The sequence below is a fragment of the Thamnophis elegans genome, chromosome Z (assembly GCF_009769535.1).
Source record: "Thamnophis elegans isolate rThaEle1 chromosome Z, rThaEle1.pri, whole genome shotgun sequence".
Lineage (NCBI taxonomy): Eukaryota > Metazoa > Chordata > Lepidosauria > Squamata > Colubridae > Thamnophis > Thamnophis elegans.
This window is the reverse complement of record NC_045558.1, coordinates 122573619-122584509: the sequence shown is the minus strand read 5'-3', so window position 1 is coordinate 122584509 and position 10891 is coordinate 122573619. Positions and strand designations below refer to the sequence as shown.

The 10891-nt window shown below is 44.9% G+C and overlaps 1 protein-coding gene across 1 annotated transcript in view; it reads left to right on the top strand.

Annotated features, from left to right (window-relative positions):
• The window catches only part of BICDL2 (BICD family like cargo adaptor 2), a 32238-nt gene extending 26105 nt beyond the window's left edge, over positions 1 to 6133 (top strand). Inside the window, exons 9-10 of the mRNA XM_032237309.1 lie at positions 1772 to 1955; positions 4158 to 6133. Coding sequence (XP_032093200.1) covers positions 1772 to 1945 — 174 coding nt within the window. The 3' untranslated portion in view covers positions 1946 to 1955; positions 4158 to 6133. The remainder of the gene's footprint in view (positions 1 to 1771; positions 1956 to 4157) is intronic.
• Positions 6134 to 10891: the final 4758 nt, after the last annotated feature.

Genomic DNA, 10891 nt, shown 5'->3' with positions numbered 1-10891 from the left:
GTGCAAAATAAATAAATAAATAGAAAATAATAAAATGCAAGTGAGGTAGAAGTATAGGAGTTTAGAAATTTAGAAAATCACAGAAACAAACCAGGGAGGAGCTAAAATATTTTTTCTCTTCCTGTGTTGGATTTATGATACTGTACAGGTAGTCCTCAACTTACAACCACAATTGAGCCTAAAATTTCTAGTGCTAAGTGAGACATTTATTAAGTGAGTTTTACCACATTTTATGATCTTTCTTGCCATAGTAGTTAAATGAATCATTGCAATTGTTAAGTAACACAGTTGTCAAGTGAGTCTGAGTTCTCCATTGACTTTGCTTATTAGAAGGTCACAAAAAAGGATCCTGTGATCCCGGCACATCATGACTGTCATAAAAATGAGTCAGTTGCCACGTGTCCGAATTTTAACCTTGTGACCCTGGGGAGACTTCGAGAGTTGTACGTCTGAATAATGGCCATAAATCACTTTTTTCAGTGATGTTGTAACTTTGAATGGTCACTAAGTGAATTGTTGTAAATCGAGAACCAATGAAGGCACCTGGATGGTCTGGAGCTGGGGCCAGCAGAATAAAAACTGAGCAAACATTATTGATTGAGCTCTGGGTTGCAATTGAATGCCCCAATGTATGAGAAAAGGAAACGTCACTTTCAAAATGATGCAACTCTATTATTGGGAACAAATTATGACATTCCGTTTCCACAAAGCCAAAACCAAATCAGAGTCATTCTTTTTTTGTCTTTGCTTTGAGCATTTGGGGCAAAAATACTTTCGAAGTTGGCGTCTCTGAGAGCAAAATTGTGCCTTTCATTCAAAATAACAGGCCGTCCTCGACTTACAACCATTTGTTGAATGATCGTTCCAAGTTACAAAGGCACTGAAAAAAATGACCTAGAAGCAACCCTCAATCTTACAGGACAACCGTCACAGCATCTCCGCTGTCACATGACACACATTTGGGCACTCTGCAACCAGCATGTATTTATGTGAGGAAAGAGCTGTTGGAGTGCGGTGGTTAGAATGCAGTATTGCAGGCTAACTCTGCCGACTGACAGCTGTTCGATTCTGACTGGCTGAAGGTTGACTCTGCCTTCCATCTTTCCAAGGTCGGAGGAGTAAAATGGGGACCAGATTGTTGAGGGGGAAACATTGACTCTGTAAACTGCTTAGTGAGAGCTATAAATCACAGTGAAGTGGTATATAAGTTTAAGTGCTATTGCTAACTCTGCCTACTGCTAGGAGTTCAATCCTGACCAGCTCAAGGTTGACTCAGCCTTCTGTCCTTCCAAAATCAGTAAAATGAAGACCCAGATTGGGAGAAATAGGCTGACTCTGTAAACCCTTAGAGAGGGTTATAAAGCACTATGAAGCAGTATATAAGTCTACTGCTGGGGATATGTATGATTGTTGCACTGTCCCAGGGTTATGTGATTGCCATCTACAACCATTTCCCAGATGCCTCTGACAAGCAAAATCTGGATTTGCTTAACGACTGCATGATTAATCTAAAAACTACATTTGAGTCACTGAACTGTGGCAAAAAACGTCATAAAACCTGACGCAACTCACTTTTACAACGTCCTTGCTTAGCAATGGAAATTCAGGTCCTAAATGTGGTTGTAAGTTGAAGACTATCTGTATTATAAGCAGATGAATCCTTTCAAATGAAGGTGGATTGGGACAGCATATCCAGGGACACTCAAGAGAAGATTTCTGGATTCTATTTCACGTTGATCAGAATATCACCTTTTTTCTTTGCGGCTTACAGGATGATATTCAGTATATTATTCACCAGCAACTTCTCCAGAAACAGCGGGAAGAACGCCACTGCCTCACCCCACCACCAAAGCCACCGACACAAGGCAAGGGTCCTGAATTATTTCGCGCTGGTGCCAGCATGCCCAGTGGCACGGGCTTCTTCTCATTCTTCCGGAAAAGCTGAATTGTTGAAGGTGTGGAACTTCTAATATGGGTGAAGGCAGGAAAACGGGCAAAGGGAATGCAAAGGCCAGACTGGATGATAAGAGACGCAATATAGAGCAGGGGTGTCAAACTCAAGGCCCAGGGACCAGATCCGGCCAGCGGGGTGCTTAAATCTGACCCCAGGGCCACCCAGGAAACAGCTCATTTTCTCTGGCAGAGCTCTTGGGCCCCCACAGGGACCCCCAACACGAGTGACGTATAGCTGGCCACCCCCACCCAGTGGTGGGTTCCGGCAGCCGCTACTGCTGGTTTGCTCAGGGACGTGACACGCACGCATGCGCAGTACAACAAAAATTGCAATGCGCATGCACAGAAGCAAAAACAAGATGGTGGTGCCTATGCGCCGCTGGGAGAACCAGTTTAGGGGCATGGCCGGCTTGGGTTGCTGCCAGTTCCAAAGACCCAGGCCGCCAAGCTACTACCAGTTTGGCCAAACTGGTCTGAACCGGTCGGGACCCACCACTGTCCCCACCCTGCTTCCCGAGGTCAAATACAATGCTAATGTGGCCCTCAATGAAATCAAGTTTGACACCCCTGATATAGAGGCTGTGAGGGACATCTTGTAAGGACAAGGGCTGAATGAATTCAAGAGCCTTTTAAGCAACTTTGAACTCAGCTAGGCCAAGAATTTGTTCTCTTATTCTGTGTCCCACTCTTAAAGATGTTGGAAAAAATGGGGTTGTGCTGTCAGCTGGAGTGTTAACAGCCTGGGTTTGAGACTCGAGCTCCGCACAAAGGGGTGAGCTCCCTTTACCTGCCTCAGCTCCTACCCACCTACCATTTCGAAAGCATGCAAATGCAAGTAGATAAATAGGTACCATTTTGGTGGGAATGTAACAGTGTTCCACGCACCTTTGGTATATCGCTATGCTGGCCGCATGACCACAGAAATTGTCTTCAGACAATCTTGGGTCCAGGGGTGGCCTTCAAAAATTGCAGCAACGGGTTTGCTGCCCCTTTGCTGGGTGAGCATGCCTTGGTGGGTGTGGCCTAGTCGGCCTCCTGCACCATGGCAGGGGGGGGGGGGAACCTTCTTCCTCCGGAGGCTGGAAACAGGTCCGGTTCCGGAACCTCCGGTAGGCCATTTTTTCCCCCTCCCCGAGGCTCCGTGTGGGCCCTGAACTTACCTGGCACGATGATGAACGGGCTGCATTGAGACTCCTGGGAGAGGTGGGATAGGAGGGGCAGGGCAGGGTGGCATTTGGGGATTCGCTGAACTGGGCAGAATCCTAGCTAGAGGATCGCCCAAAACCATGTGAACCCCCATCAGCCCACCCCGGCTGGCTTCCTCGGCCAAGAAACTGAGATGAGCACTGTGCTCTAGAGTCAGACATGACCGAGAGGGAAATCTTTGCCTTTTTTTGCTCCAGATGCTGTCCCCGATATTATGTTTGGTTGAATGCATCCCAGGATGCATTTGTAGAGGAATCCATGCCAATAATGGCTCCAAAAATTCCTTTCCAAGCACCCATAACATAGGGGTAGATGTAGACCATTGTAAAAGAGACAGGAACTTTTTGGGAGTATGGTTAGCCATCCATACTTCCACATTGGAGCATCTGTAGTTCTTCTTCAACCAAGGTTGGCAGCAAAGCAATTGGCTTCCTGGCCTTTCTCAGTTAGCAAGATCTGGTCATCTCAAGGCATGTTTGGAGCATCCCATTCAATCACAGCTTCAGGGTGGTGTTATTTGGTGATACATGAATTTCAGTCACACTGTGGCAGTTGGAGGTTTCATGTCTTGGAATCATCTAGTCCAAGGATGTCCAACTTTGGCAACTTTAAGACTTATGGGCTTCAACTCCCAGAATTCTCCAGTCAGCATGGCTGACTGAGGAATTCTGGGAGTTGAAGTTCCCCAGTCTTAAAGTTTCCAGAGTTGGACCGCCTGATTGAGCCTGCAACAATGCAGCCGGATGCTTTTCCGATATTCAGACTAATAATTCCCAGATGGCACAATTCAAATACTGCAGAAGACCATCCAAGAAGTAACTACAAGAGCTAGGTAGAATGTACCAGTCTGAATCAAGGTCAAATCAAGTGGATGGCATCAGTTGGCCAATTGATTGAGCTGATTAAAGTCATGCAATTAAATGCAATTCTCTTTTAGTAGTTATACTGGATTGTAAAAACTAACATTGGGTCTGGTCTCTCTTTTAAAACACATCTAGGTTTCCAACATCAGTTCGCCAACCTCTGCTCCAAGTTCTAAGATCACCCTCTTCTGGTGAGTTGGAGACATGACTCATCTAAGTGGATTATTCCAGAGTGGCAGCTCGAGACATCTACAGATTCCAGCGCCTGGCTTTTGATGGAATGGAACCAGAAACATGGCTTCTGATCCTTCACTTTTTCATAGAATCAAGATTGGTAGGAAGGGGCACATTAATCTCACATCCCTCCCTTGCAAGAAGAAATAGATTACAGGTAGTCTTTGACTTTCAACCATTCATGTAGTGACATTTCAAAGTTGCAATGGCACTGAAAAAAGTGGCTTATGACCATTGTTCACATTATGACCATTGTAGCTTCCACTTGGTCGCGAGATCGTATTTATGAAGGATGCTGTGTCCTAGAGTCATGTGATCACCTTTTGCGACCTTCTGATAAGCAAAGTCAATGGGAAGGCCAGATTCACTTAACAACCATGTGCCTAACTTAACAACTGCAGTGATTCACTTAACAGCTGGCAAGAAACATCGTAAAATAACGACTGACTTGCCTGGCGATGGAAATTTTGGTCTCAGTTGTGGTCCTAAGTCGAGAAAGTCTTGTAATGTTCGCTTCTTTCAAGTGGGAGACAACTGCTGGCAAAACAGGAACATCCCTAGAGGGGGAAATGAAAAAAATCAAGATGGCAGCTTCACTCTTGAATTTTTGACCCACATCCCACAGATACTCTCTAGCAAACCATGTCGCAGCAGACCCTATTTTACTTTTCTTGGTTTGAAAAAAAAGGTAATTGTCCCTTGGGTTGAACTCAGCTGCTAATAGCTATGTAGACACATCTGTTTTCTGGGAAGTGTTGGATTAAGCCTCAACGTTCTCTTCTTGTCTTAAAGAGTGAATACCAAAGAATGTATCCAAGGATTTGATATTTTAATAGGCTGGATAATGGAAAATAAAAGAGAATCTGAACCAGGTTCTTAAAATCCAGGCAGTCAGAGGACAAAGGTAGTGAATGCAACAACTCTGGAAGTTTTTAAGAAGAGATTGGACAACCATTCCTCTGAAATGGACCAGAGTTTCCTACCTGAACAGGGGGTTGGACTAGAAGACCTCCAAGGTACCTTCCAAATCTAAAAAAAAATATTTTGTCAATTCCACCTGAAATAGTGCACAGCAGCATGGGCATGAAAGTCTCCCTTCAAAATGCACCAGTATTATACTCTGTAATGCATTAGAGCAGAGGTCTTCAAACTTGACAACTTTAAAACTTGTGGGCTTCAACTCCCAGAATTCCCCAGCAGCATGGCTGGCTAAGGAATTCTGGGAATTGAAGTCCACAAGCCTTAAAATTGCCCAATTTGGAGACTTCTGCATTAGGATGTCCTCTTCAATAAGATCAACCTATGGCAGACTCCCACTGGCTGTGTTGGGGCTGTAAATCCTAGAATTCCTAACCATGACTGCCATATTCCTGGGAATTCTGGACACTGTGGCCCAGTATTTCTCAGTTTTGAAAGCTTTTAAGATGTGTGGACTTCAACTCCCAGAATTCCTTAGCCAGTCATGCTGTAGTTGTAGTTCCACAATCTTAAAGTTACCAAAGTTGGGAAACACTGCTGTAGCCCCTACTCATTCAGAGAACATCAAATCGGGGAAGGCTGACTGAGATTTTCTCTATCACTTTTTTTTTTTTAATAAAGTATATATATTTGTGGCTTTTTAAAAATCTGCATATATTTCTACATATGAGTTTCAGTCATGTTGCTGAAACACCAGCAGGGGGCAGTAATGCTCTATCCTCTTCCTCCTCCCTTTTCTCTTCCTGTTGTATGCAAACAAGAAACAAGAAGATACTATTTTGCACATATAATTTCTATTGCTATTTAACATACAGAAGAATATATATTTTGGTTTCAATACCAAAGCTGACAGGCCTGATCCAGACAGAGATTTATTTATCTATGAAGAAGAAATTCTATATTGCTATAGAGTATTTTTGTTGTAAATTTGTTAATACAGATTTAATAAAGATTATTAACGTCACGCTTCTCTGACATTTAATGTCAAACTTCTCTGACACTTCTGTTGGAAACCGCGTTTTCAGGTGGAAAGTAAGGCTTCACAACATTGAGCAGTGATTTCTAGGAAACCGGATTCTTCAACAGATCAAGACAGAAACTAATCTAATAATATTCAGGAATCTGAGCAGAATTTATGACCAGACTTTATAACTCTGCTCATGCTTCAGTCACTTTACCATTCATAAGAGTTTGGACCTACGCTATATCTAGTCCAGCTGCCTCCACAATAGGGATGGGTTCCGGCAGTCAATACTGCCGGTTCGCTCGTGGCCACGCCTAGCACGCACGCTTGTCTATGTGCAGTGCAATAAAAATTGGTCTGTGCATGTACAGAAGCAAAAAACAAGATGCCACCCTCGTCAGAAATGGTTTGGGGGCATGGCAGACTTGGATTGCTGCGGGTTCCAGCGTGACCCGACAAAAGGGCGAACGACAAAACCGTGCCCGACTAAACTGCGTCGCTAAAACCGCGACGTCATCAATGCGCCGACAACAGCACGGCGACAACAGCGCGGAGACAGACGGGCGTTTTACAATAGCGCGTCGACAGAAAGCTGATTTAACTTAAGGTAAGGGTTAGGTTTAGGGTTAGGTTTAGGATTAGATTTAGGGTTAGGGTTAGGGTTAGGTTTAGCGTTACGTTTAGGTTTAGGTTTAGGTTTAGCGTTACATTTAGGGTTAGGGTTAGGGTTAGGGTTAGGTTTAGCGTTACATTTAGGGTTAGGTTTAGTTTTACAGCACACTTCTCTTGCCGCGCTGTTGTCGGCGCGATTCAGCGCTCATTCGTCGGAGCGCTTTAGAACACACGGTTTTGTCAACGCGGTTTAGTGGGCGCGGTTTTGTCGTTCGCTCTTTTTTCAGTGAACCCGGTTCCAGCGACCCAGGCCGCCAAACTACTACCAGTTCGGCCGAACCGGTCCGAACCAGTAGGAACCCACCATTGCTCCAGAAGGATATGTAAAGCCATGTAGGTAGTCCTCAGAGGTGGTATTCAGCTGCTTCGGACCGGTTCACTTGAATCGGTAGAGTGGAACTGCAGGTGAGCCTGCCCACCCACTCCAGCTCCAAAACGTCTTATGTAGCCTTGTTTTGGTGCCGCATGCGTATGTGCATGTTGCACGCACGAGCAAAGCACATGCGTGGAAAGCTGCATGCATGCATGGGTGGAAGGCATGCGTGTGCGGTACGAGCATGCGCTCGCAGTTGTGAACCTGTGGTAAACCTAAATGAATCCCACCACTGGTAGTCCTCAGTTTAAAACCATTTGTTTAGTAACCATTTGAAGTTACAATGGTTGAAGAAAGTGACGTACTGCTGGTGCTCACACTTATGACTGACCCAGCATTCCCACAATCACATGATTGAAATTTTTGCGCTTGGCAACCAGCATGTGTTTACGATGGTTGCAGCATCTCAGGGTCCTGGAATCGTCATTTGCGAGTCAATGGGGGAAGCCAGATTTGCTTAATAACCTTATGATTCATTTAATAACTTCAGTGATTTGCTTAACAACCATAGGAAAAGGTCGTAAAATGGGGAGCAACTCACTTTATATCTCTCTTGCTTAGTCAGGGAAATTTTGGGTGCAATTATGTTTGTAAGATCAGGATAACCTCTATACCAAGACGGCAAGCAAATACAACTCATTTCCCTCCTATTTTCCCCACAACAACAACCCTGTGAGGTCAGTTGGAATGAGAGTCAGTAACTGGTTTAAAGTCACCCAGTTGGCTTTCATGGTTAAGACTGGGAGCTGATCTCCTGTTTTCTATCTGAAGAACTGTGGGACTTAACTGTGAAATCAATTCACTGCAGTAACCGACATAACAGTTGCCCAGAGACACTCTGTGTGAATTGGGCAGCTATAGACATTTGTTTATTAGGGATGCAGTGGCTCAGTGGCTAAGATGCTGAGCTTGTTGATCCGAAAGATCGGCAGTTCAGCGGTTCAAATCCCTAGCGCCACATAATGGAGTGAGCTCCCGTTACTTGTCCCAGCTTCTGCCAACCGAGCATTTCGAAAACACATAAAAATGCAAGTAGAAAAATAGGGACCACATTTGGTGGGAAGGTAACAGCGCTGAGTGTGCCTTCGGCCTTTAGTCATGCCGGCCACATGACCAACAGAGATTCTGTCTTCGGACAGCGCTGGCTCTTCGGTTTAGAAACGGAGATGAGCACTGCCCCCTAGAAAACGGAAACGACTAGCATGCATGTTCAGGGAAAACTTTACCTTATACATTTGTTTAAAAAAATAAATAATAAACAGGCCAGTGAATCCTTCTGTTCTAACTGTATACCAGAGGTGGGGAACTATACCGCCTTTATGACCTGTGGACTTCAACTCCCAGAATTCCTGAGCCATCATGGCTGCCTCAGGAATTCTGGAAATTGAAGTTCACAAGCCATAAAGGGCCATAGTTCCTCATCCTTATACCAGTGATGGCGAACCTGTTTGGCACCAAGTGCCCAAACCAGAATGCGTGAGCATGTGCGTGCGCCAGAGCACTGGAAACCCAGTTTTTAAGCTTTTTTGGCCGTTTTTCGGGCCGTTTTCAGGCTGTTTTTTGGGGCTGTTTTTTTGGCCATTTTCTGCTGGTGCATGTGTATGCACCGTAAACCAGAATAGCAGCTGGCAACAGTGCACATGCCCACAGGGAGTGTGCCATAGGTTTGCCATCACGGCCCTATACATTTGAACATAACTGACCATGTATATTAGAAAAGGATACCCTGAGATGAGTTTAAGTGGTCTTCCCATTTCACTTGCTTTGAAATGTGACACGCTCCCTTGCACCCTTAAATCTGATCCCCTGCTGGGTCTTTTAGAAAACTTGAGACTCTCTTGCCAAAATAATAATAGGCTGGGGATGATGGGCTATCAAAATGTAGCTTCCCATCGGTAGGGTGAGAATGTTTGGATGCAGCTGATGGGCCATTAAATAGCCAATTACAGTAGGTAGTCCTCCAATTTCAACTATTCATTTAGTGACTCTTCAAAGTTACTACGGCTCTGAAAAATGTGACTTATGATCATTGCAGCATCCTGAGGGTCATATAATCAACAACTGGACACTTGGCAACTGGCATGTATTTATGATGGTTGCCAAGATCCAGAGTCATGTGATCCTTTTTGGCACCTTTTGACAAGCAAAGTCAATAGCGAAGCCAGATTCACTTTACATCCACACTACTAACTTAACAACTGCAGTGATTCATTTAACAACTGCGTAAGAAAGTTCAAACAATGGGAAAAAAATTCACTGCCTCGCTTAGCATTGAAAACTTTTGGGTTCAGTTGTGGTTGTAAGTCCAGAACTATCTCTATTTGTGGTAGTTCTGTGTCTTTTTTTATCTGGCCTTTTTGTTGTTGTTGGTTAGCAGGAAAACCCCCCTTTCCCCCCATAATCGTAATGTTTAAAATATAGGTTGGGAACAAAATAAGATGGATCAAAAGAGAAAACAGAATTTGCCAAGAAGTCCTAAGGAGTAAAATGTTATACTGTCTATTATCGGTAAGGATTTAAACCAAGCTGATCAGATCATTTTTTTAAAAAAAAAATGGGACTTGAATACAAGCTCACCAACACTGAGCCTGCCCTTTGCTTTTGCAGTAGTAGAAGTTGTGATTCTAACTGAGAAAATGCCAGTCTGTGCCACAATCGCTGGGTTGTGGGCACCCTCGACTCTCTGCGCCAGCTGCATCCCTCTGGGTGGCATTTTCCTTTTCTCATGGTGGGCCTAAGCAGAGAACAATGTGCCTCTCTTGCAGAGCCGAGGGGGCGGATGCAACTGGCATCCCAACTTTCCGGAGAAGAATGCAGAACGGATGGGTCAGGCAGATGGTCAAAGCAAACAGCCACAGGCATGGACAATCCGTAAACCTGCCCCATCGCTCCTCTCCCAAACCAGGAAGCTGCATAAATTTCATGCAGCGCTTCTCAATCTCAACAACTTTAAGATGTGTGGACTTCAACTCCCAGGCTTCCCCAGTCAGTTATGCTAAACTCTAAGCTGGCTGGAGAATTCTGGGCGTTGAAGTCCACACATCTTAATGTTGCTGAAATTGAGAAACATGAATGTAGATTATTTGGACAGGTGGCAGGATGCCTCAGTCCCTAGGCAGGAGTGGTGGGAGGGGAGGCTCTGAGCTAGGAATCCTGTCAGTGGCTTCTTCTGCCAAAAGTTAAAAGAATCTAGTTCAATCTAGTCCCCACCCCCTCTTGGAATTGCGACCCAGTTTCCCGGCTCTCGCTGGCTGGGGAATTCTGGGAGTTGAAGTCCACAGGACTTAAAGTCACCAAGGTTGAGAAACACTGATCTAGTTTATTTCTGGTACTTTGGGGACACACCCACCCTACTTTCTCAGCAGTAAAAGAGAGAGAAGAGGTTTGCAGCTGACTCGTGCCAAAATTTTTTCCTCCCCTTTCCAGTCTAGTCTTGGGATTTCCTTGTGGTCACCCATCCATCCAACTCCAATTGCACTCAACTGTTTGAAGAAAAAGCCCAAAGTGCTGTCCCCACCCGGGGCTCTTTTCTGCCAAGGGCTGCTCCGAATCCAGCCACCCCACCCCCTTTTGGAATTGCGACCCAGTTTCCCGGCTGAGCTGCTATAAAGGAAGTTGCTGTGCCCAGCCTAGCTGTGAAAAGGCGAA